The sequence below is a fragment of the Theropithecus gelada genome, chromosome 1 (genome assembly GCF_003255815.1).
Source record: "Theropithecus gelada isolate Dixy chromosome 1, Tgel_1.0, whole genome shotgun sequence".
Lineage (NCBI taxonomy): Eukaryota > Metazoa > Chordata > Mammalia > Primates > Cercopithecidae > Theropithecus > Theropithecus gelada.
The window spans coordinates 17,269,057-17,287,235 of NC_037668.1; the positions used below are offsets into that span (position 1 = coordinate 17,269,057).

At 43.1% G+C, this 18,179-nt stretch overlaps 1 protein-coding gene across 1 annotated transcript in view; it reads right to left on the reverse strand.

Annotated features, from left to right (window-relative positions):
• The window catches only part of THEM4 (thioesterase superfamily member 4), a 44,541-nt gene extending 26,597 nt beyond the window's left edge, over window positions 1-17,944 (reverse strand). Inside the window, exon 1 of the mRNA XM_025397126.1 lies at window positions 17,437-17,944. Within this exon, the coding sequence (XP_025252911.1) occupies window positions 17,437-17,535 (99 nt within the window). The 5' untranslated portion in view covers window positions 17,536-17,944. The remainder of the gene's footprint in view (window positions 1-17,436) is intronic.
• Window positions 17,945-18,179: the final 235 nt, after the last annotated feature.

Sequence of the window (18,179 nt, forward strand, 5' to 3'; positions counted from 1 at the left end):
TTCTTTTTTTTTTTTTTTTTGAGACGGAGTCTCGCTCTGTCGCCCAGGCTGGAGTGCAGTGGCCGGATCTCAGCTCACTGCAAGCTCCGCCTCCCGGGTTCACGCCATTCTCCGGCCTCAGCCTCCCGAGTAGCTGGGACTACAGGCGCCCGCCACCTCGCCCGGCTAGTTTTTTTTTGTATTTCTTAATAGAGACGGGGTTTCACCGTGTTAGCCAGGATGGTCTCGATCTCCTGACCTCGTGATCCACCCGTCTCGGCCTCCCAAAGTGCTGGGATTACAGGCTTGAGCCACCGCGCCCGGCCGGAAGAGGACAATTCTAAAAGCTTGGAAAACATATTTGGGGAATAATCAAGGAAAACTTCCCTGGTCTTGCTAGAGATCTAGACATGCAAATACAAGAAGCACAAAGAGCACCTGGGAAATTCATCACAAAAAGACCTGCACCCAGGCACACTGTCATCAGGTTATCCAAAGTTAAGACAAAGGAAAGAATCCTAAGAGCTGTGAGACAGAAGCACCAGGTAACCTATAAAGGAAAATCTAGCAGTTTAACAGCAGATTTATCAGCAGAAACCCTACAAGCCAGAAGGAATTGGGGCCCTATCTTCAGCCTCCTCAAACAAAACAATTATCAGCCAAGAATTTTGTATCCAGTGAAACTAAGTATCACATACGAAGGAAAGATACAGTCCTTTTCAGACAAACAAATGCCGAGAGAATTTGTCATTTTCAAGCCACCATTACAAGAACTGCTAAAAGGAGCTCTAAATCTTGAAACTAATCCCAGAAACATGTCAAAACAGAACCTCTTTAAAGCATAAATCACACACGACCTATAAAACAAAAATACAAATTAGCCGGGCGACGTGGTGGGCGCCTGTAGTCCCAGCTACTCGGGAGGCTGAGGCAGGAAAATGGCGTAAACCCAGGAGGCGGAGCTTGCAGTGAGCTGAGATCCGGCCACTGCACTCCAGCCTGGGTGACAGAGCGAGACTCCGTCTCAAAAAAAAAAAAAAAAAAAAAAAACCAAAGTACACAGGCAACAAAGAGCACAATGAACACAATGGAACCTCACATTTCAATAATAAATTGAATGTAAATGGCCTAAGTGCTCCACTTAAAAGATGCAGAACTGCAGAATGGATAAGAACTCAACAACCAACTACATGCTGCCTTCAAGAGACTCACCTAACACATAAGGACTCAAATAAAGGGGTGGAAAAAGGCATTTCATGCAAATGGACACCAAAAGCAAGCAGAGATAGGTAGCTATTCTTACATCGACAAAACAAACTTTAAAGCAACAGTGGACAAAAAAGACAAAGAGGGACAGTATATAATGGTAAAAGGCCTTGTCCAAAAGGAAAATATCACAATCCTAAATATATATGCACCTAACACTGGAGGTCCCAAATTTATAAAACAATTACTAATAGACCTAAGAAATGAGATAGACAACAACAAAATAATAGTGGGGGACTTCAATACTCCACTGACAGCTGCTAGGGCTAAGCCCCCAAATCTGGCCATAAACTGGCCCCAAAACTGGCCATAAACAAAACCTCTGCAGCACTGTGACATATTTGTGATGGCCATGATGCCCACGCTGAAGGTTGTGGGTTTACTGGAATGAGGGCAAGGAACACCTGGCCCAACCAGGGCGGAAAACTGCTTAAAGGTGTTCCTAAGCCACAAACGATAACATGAGCCTTAAGGACATCTGTGCCTTAAGGATAACATCTGTGCCTTAAGGATAACATCTGTGCCTTAAGGACATGTTCTTGCTGCAGATAACTAGCCAGAGCCCAGCCCTTTGTTTCCCGTAAGGAATACTTTTAGTAAACCTATAATCTATAGAAACAATGCTTATCACTGGCTTGCTGTCAATAAACGTGGGTAAATCTCTGTTCGGGGCTCTCAGCTCTGAAGGTTGTGAGACCCCTGATTTCCCACTCTACACCCTATATTTCTGTGTGTGTGTCTTTAATTCCTCTAGCGCCACTGGATTAGGGACTCCACAACTGAGTTGGTCTCAGCAGACAGCACTAGACAAGTCATCAAGACAGAAAGTCAACAAAGAAACAATGGATTTAAACTATACCTTGGAACAAAGCGACTTAACAGAGATATATACAGAACATTTCATCTGACAACCACAGAATATACATTCTATTTGATAATGCATGGAACTTTCTCCAAGACAGATCGTGATAGGCCATAAACAAGCCTCCATAAATTTAAGAAAATTGAAATTATATCAAGCACTCTCTCAGACCATAGTGGAATAAAACTGGAAATCAACTCCAAAAAGAACCTTCAACACCATGCAAATAAGCCAGGTGCAGTGGCTTACACCTGTAATCCCAGCACTTTGGGAGGCTGAGGTGGGAGGAGTTCGAGACCAGCCTGACCAACATGGCAAAACCCCGTCTCTACTAAAAATACAAAAATCAGGCAGGCGTGGTGGCATGCACCTGTAATCCCAGCTACTCAGGAGACTGAGGCAGGAGAACTGCTTGAACCCAGGAGGCAGAAGTTGCAGTGAGCTGAGATCATGCCACTGCACCCCAGCGTGGGCAATAAGAGCGAAACTCTGTCTCAGAAAAAAACAAAAACAACAACAACAACAAAAAACCTGCTCCTGAATGAGCTTCGGGTCAAAAACGACATCAAGATGGAAATTTTAAAAATTCTTCAAACTGAATGACAATAATGACACAACCTATCAAAACCTCTGGGATACAGCTAAGGCAATGCTAAGAGGAAAGTTCATAGCCCTAAATGCCTACCTCAAAAAGTCTGAAAGAGCACAAACAGACAATCTAAGGTCACAGCTCAAGGAACTAGAGAAACAAGAACAAACCAAACCCAAACTCAGCAGATGAAAGGAAATAACTAAGATCAGAGCAGAACTAAATGAAACTGAAACAAACAATATAAAAGATAAATGAAACAAAAAACTGGTTCTTTGAAAAGATAAATAAAATTGATAAACCATTAGCAAGATTAACCAAGAAGAGAGAAAATCCAAATAACCTCACTAAGAAATGAAACAGGAGATGTTACAACTGACACCACTGAAATACAAAAGATCAAGGCTACTATGAACATCTTTACACACATAAACTAGAAAACCTAGAAGAGATGGGTAAATTCCTGAAAAAATACAGCCCATCTAGCTTAAATCAGGAAGAATTAGATATCCTGAACAGACCAATAACAAGCAGCGAGATTGAAATGGTAATTTAAAAATTACCAACAACAGCAAAAAAGTCCAGGACAAGATGGATTCACAGCAGAACTCTACGAGACATTCAAAGAAGAACTGGTACCAATCCTTTAGACACTATTCCACAAGATAGAGAAAGAAGGAACCCTTCCTAATTCATTCTTTGAAGCCAGCATCACCCTAATACCAAAACCAGGAAAGAACATAACCAAAAAAGAAAACTACAGACTGATATCCTTGATGAACATAAGATGCTAAAATCCTAATACAAAATGCTAGCTAACCGAATCCAACAACATATCAAAAAGATAATCTGCCATGATCAAGTGGGTTTCATACCAGCGATACAGGCACTGTTTAATGTATGCAAGTCAATAAATGTGATAACGCTACATAAACAGAATTAAAAACAAAATCACATGATCATCTCAATAGATGCAGAAAAGGCATTCAATAAAATCCAGGATCCCTTTATGATTAAAGCCCTTAGCAAAACTGGCATACAAGGGACATATCTTAATGTAATAAAAGCCATCTATGACAAACCCACAGCCAACATAATACTGAATGGGAAAAAGTTGAAAGCATTCCCTCTGAGAACGGAAAGAAGACAAAGGATGCCCACTCTCACCACTCCTCTTCAACTGGAGGAGTCCTGGCCAGAGCAATCAGACAACAGGAATAAAGGGCATCCAAATTGGTAAAGAGGAAGTCTAACCATCCCTGTTTGATCGTTTACCTTGCAAACCCTAAGAATTCCTCCAGAAATCTCCCTGAACTCATAAAAGTATTCAGCAACGTTTCTGGATACAAGACTTTTTTTTTTTTTTTTTTTTTTTTAGACAGATTTTTGCTCTTGCTACCCAGGTTGGAGTGCAATGGCACGATCTCAGCTTACCACAACCTTTGCCTCCCGGGTTCAAGCAATTCTCCTGCCTCAGCCTCCCGAGTAGCTGGGATTACAGGCACGTGCCACCATGCCTCGCTAATTTTTGTATTTTTAGTAGAGACGGGGTTTCTCCATGTTGGTCAGGCTGGTCTCAAACTCCTGACCTCAGGTGATCCACCTGCCTCCACCTCCCAAAGTGCTGGGATTACAGGCGTGAGCCACTGCGCCCGACCACCGGATACAAGATTAATGTACACAAATCAGTAGCTCTTCTATACACCAAGAGCAACCAAGCAAAAAATGAAATCAAGAACTCAATGCATTTTACAATAGCTGCAAAAAATAAAATATAAAATATTTAGGAATATACCTAACAAAGGAGTTGAAAGACCTCTACAAGGAAAACTACAAAACACTGCTGAAAGAAATCATAGATGACACAAACAAATGGAAACACATCCCGTGATCATGGATGGGTAGAATCAATATTATGAAAATGACCATACTGCCAAAAGCAATCTATAAATTCAACACAACCCTCATCAAAATACCACCATCATTCTTCACCGAGTTAGAAAAAACAATTCTAAAATTCATATGGAACCAAAAAAGAACCCACATAGCCAAAGCAAGACTAAGCAAAAAGAACAAATCTGGAGGCATCACACTACCTGATTTCAAACTATACTATAAAGCCATAGTCACCAAAATAGCATGGCACTGGTATAAAAACAGGCACATAGACCAGTGGAACAGCATAGAGAACCCAGAAATAAACCCAAATACTTATAGCCAACTGATCTTCGACAAAGCAAACAAAAACATAAAGTGGGGAATGGACACCCTTTTCAACAAATGGTGCTGGGATAATTGGCTAGCCACATATAGGGAATAAAACTGGATTGTCACCTCTCGCCTTATACAAAAATCGACTCAAGATGGATTAAGGACTTAAACCTAAGACCTGAAACTATAAAGATTCTAGAAGATAACACCGTAAAAACCCTTTTAGACTTTGGCTTGGGCAAATATTTTATGACCAAGTACCCAAAAGCAAATATAATAAAACAAAGATAAATAGCTGGGACTTTAATTAAACTAAAGAGCTTTTGGATAGCAAAACGAACAGTCAGCAGAGTAAACAGACAACGCACAGAATGGGAGAAAATCTTCACAATCTATACATCTGACAAAGGACAATATCCAGAATCTACAACGAACTCAAATAGATCAGTAAGAAAAAAATCCCATCAAAAAGTGGGCTATGGACATGAATAGACAATTCTCAAAAGATATACAAATGGCTAACAAACACATGAAAAAATGCTCAACATCACTAATCATCAGGGAAATGCAAATCAAAACCACAATGTGATACCACCTTACTCCTGCAAGAATGGCCATAATAAAAAAAATAAAAAAATAGTAGATGTTGGCATGGATGCAGTGATCAAGGAACATTTCTGCACTGCTGGTGGGAATGTAAACTGGTACAGCTGCTATGGAAAACAGTGTGGAAAAGAAGTCATTATTCGAAAAAGATACTTGCACATGCATGTTTATAGCAGCATCATTCACAATTGCAAAATCGTGGAACCAACCCAAATTTGCAGTGACCTGGATGAGACTGGAGACTATTATTCTAAGTGAAGTAACTCAGGAATGGAAAACCAAACATTGTATGTTCTCACTTATATGTGAGAGCTAAGCTATGAGGACGCAAAGGCATAAGAATGATACAATGGACTTTGGGGACTTGGGGGGAAGAATGGGAGGGGGATGAGGGATAAAAGACTATAAATATGGTGCAGTGTATACTGCTCGGGTGATGGGTGCACCAATATCTCACAAATCACTAGTGTAAAGAACTTACTCATGTAACCAAATACCACCTGTACCTGAATAACTTACGGGAAAATAAAATTAAAAAATAAAAATTAAACAAAACAAATCAAAACAAAAGTCTACAGAAGCCGAGGCATGGTGGCATACCTTTAGTCCCAGAACTTTGAGGGTGCCAAGGCGGGTGGATCACTTGAGGTCAGGAGTTTGAGACCAGCCTGGCCAACATGGTGAAACCCCATCTCTACAAAAAATACAAAAATTAGCTGGGCGTGATGGTGTGTGCCTGTGGTCTCAGCTACTTGGGAGGCTTAGGAACGAGAATTACTTAAACCAGGGAGGTGGAGGTTGCAGTGACCTAAGACTGCACCACTGCACTCCAGTCCGGGCAACAGAGTGCGATTCTGTCTCAAAAACAAACAAACAAAAAACTCTACAGAATAAAAGCCTCCTGGCTAAACAAAAGCAAGTCCTGACTTTGGAGTACCAGAGGGTTGGGGATACATGATCAGGGTTGAAACCACTTTGCCCTTAGCCCAGGATTTGTAATTTTTTTCCATATTTTTTTTAATCGGCTCATCCTTTCAGAACCCAGCTCAGAAAATTTGGGAAAGAAAGAAAAGAAAAAGTTTTAAACCCACCCATCTCTCCCTCTTAAAATAACTAAGGGCAAATTTTCTTTCCTCCAAATTTTTAAAATATAATTTTTCCTAATATACTTGTAAACTCAGTAAAAACAAAAACAAACAAAATTTTAAAAATCCCACAATTTTGCTTTCTGCTTTTACCACTTGAAATTATTTAGTGCTCACTTTCTCCATAATATCAGTTACCACCATTTTCAACAGCAGAAAAATAGTCCATTAAACGGATATACTACATAATTAGCCATTAAGGTAGACATTTAAATTATTTCCAATCTTTTGCTGCTCTAAATGAAAATGTCCACTGGAACATTATGAATATAGCTTTTCCTCTATTTTGGATTATTTCCTTAGAATCCAGTCCTGATTATGTAACTTTTAAAGAATATGAATCTAGAAGTAACCCAACAAAGACAATTCATCACAGATTACTATGTATTGACCAAAACATGTCAACTGAGAGGCAGAATAGTATGTATAAGCTTTGGAGTTACGAATTTGAACTCATCTCAGTAGCCACTGGTCTCATCTCAAACAAGCAACTCTAGGATCCTTCAGTTCCACTGTCCTTTTATGGACCAGTGATACAGAACTAATTAAATGCTTTTAGGAATTAGAATGACTCCCTTAACTGTGGGTTCTCCTAATTTTAACTTTTAAAGTCTGGGATTCAGCAAAATCCAAGAAACTTTTTTTGAGCCCTACTATATGCCCTGGTTCTATGTGAGGGACAGGTAAAACACAGAGAAGACTTAGACCCTGCCTTCAAGTGTTAGCAGCCTTGGATGTGAAAAATACTACAAGAGAAGTAGATGCAGGCAAAGAAGGGGTGACTTTCAGGGAAAACTTTAAAATGATGGAGTGATTTCCTACGGATAAAAAGTTCATTAAAGACAGAACAGGGGAGGGGGGCCTGCTCCAAGCAAAGGCATAGGAGAGTGAAATAACCATATCACACTGGGGAACTGCTAGGATTTCAGCCTTCATACATGTAAGGTGGAAAGAAAGGAAGAGCAGCAAGATGTGAAGAACAAGAGGGATCATATCACAGGGCTTAGATTTCATCTTTTAGGTCAGTATTTCCAAAGACCAGCATGAAAAATGATTTTAGGTGGCACAAGGACAAAAATATATGTATTTTAAAATATAACAAAATATATTCATATATTATAAAAGGATATAAGTAGAAAACCCACATGTGATTTCACCAATGTTATTACATAGGATTAAGTTAACTAAAGAAGTGGAGTCTTTAAAGAATCATGAAAGTACTTGAATGATACAGCACCTTTTTCCTTTATGAGGAGACTTAAGGAGTTTTAAGCAAGGGAGTAATATGAACATAGGTTTTAGAAAGCTCCATCTGGTATAATGAATGAATTAAAATGGTGAAATGCAATGGTAGGGAAACCAGTTAAAAGACTGTTGCAAACGCCCAGGTCAGATATGGTCAGAATCTGAACTAGGTACTGAGTAATGAGAAGTAAAGTTTTAAGATACTTAGGACATTGGGACTGAGGGATGTGGGGAGTTACTGACTGGGAAACAGAAAGCAGAAGAGTCTTGAATGATTATCTAGAGCTATGGCTTTGAAAACTAGGGTGAATAGAATGAAAAGAAAGATTTTTCTTAGTGTGCACATGTGGATCAGGAGAGAGAAAACAGGAGTGGAACTATTTTAGTTTGGCACGGGTTGAGTTTGTTACTCCAGATGAACACTATAATAATGTAGAAATAGAAATAATAAAGCAAGGAGGTGAAAACTAAGAGATACCTGAAGTAAAGACAAAGCACAGATTATATATGAAGTAGAAATGTTTGGGACAACGATTATATTTTCTTGTCCTGAACACAGGAAAGGTCTTGCTTGACCTTTGGTTATACATTTATAAAGCAGTAAGACAGTGAAGTAAAAAGAGCTCCCCAGAGAACCTCCCACTGGCCCTTGACTGGGAGAATGGGGTGGAGCCACAGAAGTTCATGCCATTGGCAGAGGTGAGGAGCCCAGCCTCTTGAGTTCCTGTGTGGCAAAGTAGGAACAGGTCCCTCTTCCACTGCTGAGGTTTTTCTCTTTTTCCTTTTGCGCCCAATAAATTCCATTATTCTCACCCTTCTATGTGTCCATGAGTCTGATCTTTCCTGGTTGTGTGACAAGAACCCAATTTTTAGATGAATTGAGAAGAAAGTCCTACACCATCTTTGGCGCTCAAATGTCGGGCCTGAGGAAGTGAGGCAGGAAATTAAAGAAAGAAAAATAAAATTAAAAAAGAGAAAAACAAGCTTTCTATATGAGGCTGACTCATCCCAAAGGCAGTAACAGGCAAAGCCCGGACCTGGGTGAAGTCTCGATAACACTCTCAAAGAAGCCAGGGCTCAAAGGATGTGCTCTGGAGACTCTCCCAGCACTCCCTCAACAAAAGGATAAGAAAAAGTAAAGTTCCCCCTTGAATCCCATCCTCATTCTGTATGATTGTACCTTGCTCCGCAAGTTTTATCAGTTTATAGATACTTGTTTTTTGTAACTAGTAACTTCCAGTATTGTTTTATCTAAACAGCACACTGAAGGTTATAAGACATGCCTGAGTAGGCCTAGGCTGCGCCCGTCTGGGCACCATAGCGAAGGTTACGAGATAAGCACTTGCAAGGCTCTTTTGAGCAAGCCTAGAAAACAGCCACCTGGGCTGCATAAGGAAGGGTCATATGTAATCCTGAATAATGCACCTGTCACAATTTGATTAACTGCCTTTGTTCTGCCTCTGTATCCTTGCTTTCACGCCACTATGCTTTGTGCCACTGTAAGCTTGTTTCAAGCTAGCCCACCCCCTTTTAGAAGTGTGTATAAAAGTCAAGTGCTGTCTTTGTTCTGGGCCTAGTTTTTGGATGTTAATGTGCTGGGTCTGAGTGCACTCAGTAAAGTTCTCCTGTTTCACCCCGTGGCCTCTCCAGTCCTCCTTCATTCCCGCAACAGAAGGGTGAGTCAAATGGGGACTCAAAACCTCTCACTTTCGTTTCTGAGCCTTTTGGTCTTAGGGCATTCCTCTTCTTTTTGGGGTGACAGCAATGGCACCTATTTTTCCTTTTACAATACTGGAGGTGGTCCACAACCACCCCAATGGTCACGGGTGCACTCACAAGACAGTTGGGTGGGGTAGCTCCCTGTCCCCACTTCTTTACTGGCTGGGGTACATGGCAGTGTCTGCAGCATGTGTGTGTGGTGTCCAATGGCCACAGAGGGCAGGAATGAGCCATAGCCACTGACCAGGCCCCAAGGCGCCAGCAAGGTTGGTTGGTGTTCCTCACCAGGTGCCTACAGAGTCTCCCCCTCCCCCCTCCAGGGAGTCTAGCTCTGTCCCACAGCAATTAAGCTCCTCTCTCTGGTGGAGGAACCATTTGCATAAGAATAAGAGGATCTTCCCCCAGGCATCCTTATCTCCTCTCCACCCCATCAGCAGTATACTTTTAAAGGAGGTTTTCCTTTTCCTTTTGGAAGACTTTTTGCTCTGTTGAGAATGATGAGGATTATTGTTTATATTTTCTGTAGAGTTTTGTGAGAAAGGATTTGTGAGGTTAGTCTTAAGCTGTAACCAATCTGTGTATTTTGTATTTTGCATGTCTTTCTGTATGGTCCATAGCAAACTTTGCTGCAGGCCTCCATCTTGTTTTACGTCCTTGGGGGCGTGGCCTGTAACCCCATGGCATGGCTTTGTTTAGCCTGGTGAGGCCCAGATTCATCCTGGCTTAGGAAATGAGTCCTTTCTGGTTTGGTATCTGTATGCCCTTTTGCTATCTGTCAGTTCCCCTGCCCTCTACCAACCACCTTGGATTTTCCTTTCTCTGAGCCTTTAAGTAAAGTTTGAAAGCCAGAAATATTGGCTGCTTGGTGGAGCTAAAGTTAGATAATAAGGGAGTTAAAATAATTTTCTTTTTTTTTTTTTTTTTTTTTTTTTTGAGACGGAGTCTTGCTGTGTTGCCCAGGCTGGAGTGCAGTGGCGCAATCTCGGCTCACTGCAAGCTCTGCCTCCCGGGTTCACGCCATTCTCCTGCCTCAGCCTCCCGAGTAGCTGGGACTACAGGCGCCCGCCGCTGCGCCCGGCTAATTTTTTTCTATTTTTAGTAGAGACGGGGTTTCACCATGGTCTCGATCTCCTGACCTTGTGATCCACCCGCCTCGGCCTCCCAAAGTGCTGGGATTACAGGCGTGAGCCACCGCGCCCGGCATAATTTTCTTAAGGAGTGCTCAGCTTAATTAAAAGTAGATATCTAAGTTGTAATTATCTTTATAAGGCCTTTATGTTTTCCTTTTCTTGGACCTTGTTTTGCTGGAAAAAGTGTTTCTTTTCGGTCGACTGAGTTATTTTTCTCCATTTTGCCTTGCCACTTTTAATACCCGCACGAGAGGGGTGGACCTCTGTTTTCCTCATGGAACCCCAGGAATTAAAAGCAGATAGATCCCTCTCCCTATGATGAAGGATCTTATGGCAACTGGATTTTCTTCTGCCTGTCTGTGTAGTTACATATGTGTTGTGTGTGATGTCTACAAAAAGTGCTCTAATTAATTGACCTAAAGGAAGATAAGTGCTTGGATAGACTATTTTTTTTAAAGGGAAGATAAAAGCTGTGGTACCTTTTAGTTTATGTGACTTTAATCTTTGAAAAATAAAAACAGCCTCACAGATTATTGCTAAAATGTAGATGTTGTCAAAATATAAATAGATGGACTAAATTATGCAGTTCAGTTACTAAGTTTGCTTAAAAAAGCAGTTACGAACTGCTTTTTGGTTTTTAAGAACTGTACAACTTTGAAAGGCCTGGGGACATATAAAACTAACCACGCCCATTATACTGGAAGGAGTCAAACCTTAGCTGCACCTAGCACATAATTAAAACAACTTACCAGGTTTTACATTAAAGTTAAAAATTGCTAGGAGTTACCCGCATGACATATAATTCAGACTACTTGAATTGTTTTAGGTAAGATAAAGCTGGCCAGGAGCAGTGACTCACGCCTGTAATCCTAGCACTTAGGTCAGGAGTTCAAGATCAGCCTGGATAACATGGTGAAAACCTGTCTCTACTAAAAATACAAAAATTAGCCAGGCGTGGTGGCATGCACCTGTAATCCCAGCTACTTGGAGGCTGAGGCAGGAGAATCACTTGAACACAGGAGGTGGAGGCTGCAGTGAGCCAAGATTGCACTACTGCAGATAAGGCTAAAAGTTCAAACAAGTAGTAAAAAGATTGTAAGAATCTTGCAAAATTAATCTTATATTCGGTATGAAAATACTGACTAAATTCAAAAAGGTATTATATGGTTTTTCTGTAAATTGAGCATTGAAATAAAAGCACAACAAGGTACTCTTTTTTTCTGAGATGGAGTCTCACTCTGTCACCCAGGCTGGAGTGCAGTGGTGCAATCTTGGCTCACTGCAACCTCCGCCTCCTGGGTTCAAGAGATTTTTTGTGCCTCAGCCTCCTGAGTAGTTGGGACTACAGGCATGCGCCATCACGTCTGGCTAGTTTTTGAATTTTAGTAAAGATGGGGTTTTATCATGTTGACCAGGCTAGTCTTTTTTTTTTTTTTTTTTTGAGACGAAGTCTCGCTCTGTCGCCCAGGCTGGAGTGCAGTGGCCGAATCTCAGCTCACTGCAAGCTCCGCCTCCTGGGTTTATGCCATTCTCCTGCCTCAGCCTCCCGAGCAGCTGGGACTACAGGCGCCCGCCACCTCACCCGGCTAGTTTTTTTTGTATTTTTTAGTAGAGACGGGGTTTCACCGTGTTAGCCAGGATGGTCTCGATCTCCTGACCTCGTGATCCGCCCGCCTCGGCCTCCCAAAGTGCTGGGATTACAGGCTTGAGCCACTGCGCCCGGCGACCAGGCTAGTCTTAAACTCCTGACCTCAGGTGATTCACCTGCCTCAGCCTCCCAAAGTGCTGGGATTATAGGCATAAGCCACTGTCCTAAACTCAATTCCAAGCTTCAGGTCAAAGCCCTAGGAAAGAAAACTGGATCTAAGGGATCCAGAGGCAGACGATAACAGAAGCTAAATTGCACAGTGCAGGTGAGCATGGCTAATTCCTGCTGATTAAGCCAAGCCTCCCGTTTTATGGATAAAGGTTGTGCTAATATCCATGGCATAAATGAGGTTTAGAGAACTCCCAGGTTACTGACAGTAGCGGGGATAGAGGCATAGATGAGAGCAGATAATTCCTATTCTCCAGCACCTCCCTGCTTCATGGGTACAAGCTGCTTTGGCACCCATGGGTGTCATCCTGTCATGGTTGCCTGGACTTGGGGATACAAGGACGGAGGAAAGAGGAACACCTCACTTTCCCTCCCTCACATACCCCAGGTATTTGCTAGGAAGAGACACTTGCTCCCCTCTTTCTAGATGAGTAGCCATCCATCTTCAGTTTGCACCCCTTTCGAATGCATCCTGAACCCCTGGGATTCCTTTGAAAAAAGAGAACCTCTTTTTCCTTTCTCCTCCTCTGTCCTCTCTTCACTGATACGTAATTGTATCTCTGTACTTACTACAGGACACTCCCCTCAGATGCATCCTCCAAATTGGGAAGAGTTAATTTCCTAAACCTTAAACTGGTTGGCGTAGGATTCGGCTCAGGGAAAGGGAACCCAGAAACCTGACATGCTGGCAAAAGGGCTTTTTTTTTGTTTTGTTTTTTGTACTAGTGGGGCTTTTGGCCTCCCTCTCCCTGTACAAACTGGTAAAAGGCCTTGGGATTTCTGAGCTATCCTTACCTCGGCCCTGTTTTGTTTTGATACACGTCTTCTAATAACCCAGTTTGTCTCTTCTTGCCTTCAGGCCATCAAACTCCAAACAGTCATGCAACCAGAGCCTTGGACAAGGGACCCCTTTGCCAAGGACCCTCAGATAGGCCTCTGAGGGAGCTCTGACTGCCTTTTCTCCAAAACAGCACCCCCTGTCAGCAGGAAGCAGTTAAGATAAGTCCTCATCCTTATCCTTATCCTAATGGCAGTTAAATGTATTTCTTTAGAGGGGGAATGAGACAACCAAGTATAAAGGTGTCCCCGGAGAATCTCTAACCGGCCTGCACACCAGGAGAACAGGGTGGAGCCATGGAAGTTCGTGCTGTTTGCAGAAGGAAGGCGCTTCACCTCGTGAGTTCCGGTGGTGGGGCAGGAGCCAGGTAACAGGCTTCCCTCTCACTCTGCTGAAAGTTTTTCTCCTTTTCCTTTTTCACCCAGTAAATTCCAGTTTTCTCACCTTTCTATGTGTCCATGAGCCTAATCTTTCCTAGTCATGTGACAAGAACTCGGTTTTTAGTTGAACTGAGAAGAAAGTCCTACAATAGTAGGGCTTGTTAAAAGTTATGACTCTTTAAATGTGTCTTCTTTTTTGAGAGTAAGTTACTGAACCGAAAGAAGCATGATTTATAAAGCCTGTAAATACTAATGCTTATTCTCAGCACAGATTACAAGGTACCAACATATAATTAAATAAATGAATTCATCTTTGTAAGATTAGCACATTTTTTCCCCAATGTGCAAGATGGTACAGGATTAGTGACTAATCTGTATTCATTATTCTTAAAAAGAAAGCTACAGTAGCTTAATGGAAACACTATACTCATCTAAATTACTATTTGGTCTTTCAGTTCTTATCAATACAGAGCTGTTCCCTCCTCTTTGTTCCCTTAGTACTTCATTATAGCACATAGTACATACTTATTTTAATTTTGCAATTTCATTCCTGCTAAATAAAATTTATAGGAGGCCATTGGTTTTGTCTGAGCTTCTACAGCAGGCCCAACAGACCAAACCAAATGGAGTTACTCAAGCTGAAGTTCCACACCTTTAAGTGGAAATTAAGTTGCTTATCTGATCTTTTAAGAAGGAGAATGAGAGAGACAATAGCCAAATACCCAAACAAGCCAGTTTTAGCTAGCATGATAAGGGTGTCTCCTCTGCTTTAACCTTTACAAGGAAATTAACTTTGAAACCACCAATCTGCTTTTTTGTTTCTGCTTTCTTTAGCCCCTTTGTGTCTCTAAAGCCAACCTCCTCTGCTCAGCGCATCAGAACGGTCATTCTATTTTATAGGAGGAAGTGTTGTTTGATTCTGGAGTTGCAAATAAAAGCCATGTAAGATCTTTAAACTAAATTTGTCATCTTATTTTTTGACAGTTCTGGCCAACATGGACAAAGGGACTAGAGGGATTTTGCTGACAACTCTTAAAATCCCTTGAGGCGTGCAACAGAGGCAATGCCCATGTCTTTTGAGGCTCCCCTGTCTTCTTCAGAGTCTGAGGCTTGTACATCCAAGGTCAGACTTTGCTTTTTTTTTTTTTTTTGAGATGGAGTCTCACTCTGTCGCCCAGGCTGGAGTGCAATGGTGCATATTGGCTCACTGCAACCTCAACCTCCCGGGTTCAAGAGATTCTCCTGCCTCAGCCTCCCGAGTAGTTGGGATTACAGGCGCACACCACCATGCCGGCTAATTTTTTGTATCTTCAGTAGAAACAGGGTTTCACCATGTTGGCCAGGCTGGTCTTGAACTCCTGAGCTCATGATCTGCCTGCCTCGGGCTCCCAAAGTGCTGGGAATACAGGTGTGAGCCACTGTGCCTGGCCTAGACTTTGCTCTTTTTGCATAGATCCCCTTAATCATTTTGGTTTCCAATTCCAGGATTAGTTTGTGCTATGAGAGGACACATGAACTTGGGGTGGGTACCAAGGGTTAGTTTGTGCTGTGTGACAGCATATGACCTTTTGGGGTTTGCAGTGGCTTGACAAAGTCAGTGGCAAGAGTGGAAGTCATGACAGAAACATAACTTGATCCCGTAGGGAGGTCTCAGGTGTCTGACTGGGTCAGACAGAAATGGGCAATAAATGGCAATTACTGCAGGGGGTGTGAACTCTGGCTTTCAGAAATTCACAGGGATTTTATGTTCTATTATCTTAATTTATTTTTCTTGTGTGCTTAGGTAGGGAAAAATCATTGGCTGACTTGGTTAAGGGGATCTCAATGCCAAAGCCAGAATGTGATTGGTGGGCATGAGTCAGGCACTTGAGAGCATCAGAATGCTTGCCACCAAAAAACAGACTCTTGGGTTAGGATAATCTGGTCATGGAAATGGGTCAGCTTCAAGAAAACTTCTGTGCAAGGAGGGAACATGTGAAAGCATTACATGACCCAATCCTGTGGCATTCCCCTTTTTTTTTGAGATAAAGTCTCAACTCTGTTGCCCAGGCTGGAGTGCAGTGGTGTGATCACAGCTCACTGCAGCCTCAACCTCCTAGGCTCAAGAGATCCTCCTACCTTAGCCTCCTAAGTAGCTGGGACCACAGACATGTGCCACCATGTCCAGCTAATTTTTTGTAGAGATGGAATCTCCCCTTCTGTCTATAAAGCCAATCTCCTCTGCTCCGCTTATCGGAACATTCTATTTTATAAAATGAGGAGTTGCTTGATTCTACAATTGCAAATAAAAGCCAATTAAGATCTTCAAAGTAAATGTGTTATAATTTTGTCTTTTGACACCCTATTCTCCTACACTAGATTGTGAGCTTCTTAAGAGAAAGGATTGTTTCTTACCGGTACATCATCAGTGGCCAATAATGCCTGGCACAGTGTTGGGGCTTAATCAGTATTAATTGAATATATCAATAAAGCACAAAATAGGGATATATAAACAAGTAACATTTAATACTATTTTAGGCACTGCGTTAAAGTTTCCTTGCATTATGTCATTTAATCTTATAACAACCTTTAAAGGTGAGAAAACTGGCTTAGGAGAGGGTATTAATGATTATCTGACATCCAGAAGCCTCCTACTCACTCCAGTGTTGGCTGCTTTGCTTCTCAGAAATAAGACAAGTCAGAGACAATCAGGATTAAACCATTGGAAGAGATGGTGCTCTTCTTCTGAGGTCTGTAATGGTTATAAGCCAGACTGCCTAGGTTCAGAGGCCAGCTCTGTCGCGTATTTTGTGTGTGCCCCTGCTGAACCTTTATTAATATCAGTCGTAGCAGTAGTGGTCCTTTCCCTGCTGAATTGAACAGATCCCAGCATACTGCACTCTGCTTCAAAACTGAGTCGAGTATATAGAGTTCAAAACATCATATTGTTCATGTTGAACATACAATTTTATCTGTCAATTAAAGACAAATTAGGGAAAAAAAAAAAAACGGACAGAGAGCAGTGACTCGCCTGTAATCCCAGTGCTTTGTGGGGTTCAGGTGGGAGGACCGCTTGAGCCCAGGAGTTCAAGGTTACAGTAATCGCCACTGCACTCTAGCCTGGGCGACAGAGCTAGATAGACCCTCTTTTTTATTGAGACGGAGTCTCACTAATGGCGCGATCTCGGCTCGCCACAACCTCCGCCTCCCGGGTTCAAGGGATTCTCCTGCCTCAGCCTCCCAAGTAGCTGGGATTACAGGCATGCGCCACCACGCCCAGCTAATTCTGTAATTTTAGTAGAGAGGGGATTTCGCCAAGTTGGTCAAGCTGCTCTCGAACTTCCGACCTCAAGTGATCCGCCCGCCTCGGCCTCCCAAAGTGTTGGGATTACAGGCGTGAGTCACCGCGCCCTGCCAACCCTGTCTCTTAAAAAAAAAAAAAAAAAAAAAAAACGGGGTCATCTTTCCATCCGTTTTCTAACGGTTTGAATCTCAGGACTAAGTATTCCTAGGCCCCTGTTGCTTACGCTGCCGTGTGGTGCTCAAGTGAGCTTTTATTCTGAGATTGGCTGGTTGGGGTACGGAGAAACAATCAAAGGCTCTGTTGCCGCAGGCGTGTTTCTGACTGTGAGTCCTGCTCCCGCTCCATGCCCGAGGGTGCCCAGACTCACCAGCGCGGGTCGCGGCTCCCTACCCGGCAGGCGCCGGCCTCCCGGAGGCCCGCGCAGGGCCCCGAGCGTGCGGAGGCGCGCGGCGCAGCTCCTCAGCATGGCTCCCGGCCGCGCGGGCGCGCGTGCTCTACCCCAGACGGCGCACACCAGCTCTGCCACACGACCGCTCGTCCGAGTTAACCCCTGGGGTGGACGCAGGGCGGAGCTTGGCGAGGAGGCGGTGCGCACTACAGGCGGCAGGCTGGCAGGGGTGTGAGGCTGGTGGAGTCCGGGGAGGGCATCGCTGTGTCTATCTTTTAGTTCCGGTCTTTTCTTTCCGAAGACTTCCCGCTGCGGCCAAGCGCCGGACCACTTCTGGGGCTTGTTAAAGGCAAGGGAAGCGCGGCCGGAGCGGATCCCGATTACCGCCTTGGGCCCCTCAGCCCCGGAACCCGCGCGCCAACTGGAGGCTTTGCAGTCATCCTTCCCGCGTGACCCAGGGCGAACGCAGTGCTCCGTGTCCCCAAGTAGTTATCCCTCCCGCGGGACTGAATTCCCTGGGGCGGGTGGGAGCGCACGCTAGAAGAGGTATGAATAAAGTGTTTTATTGAAGGTCGTGGACAAGTCTCTGGGACAGGGTGGATAGTGCTGGTTTATAGAAGGCAGTCTGGGCACAAAGAGCATTTATACGATTGAAAAGCTGCTTTCCCTGCCAATAGCCCCATACCCTCTCCAGGAGCTTGCGCCTTAGAAGACTCTTGTTA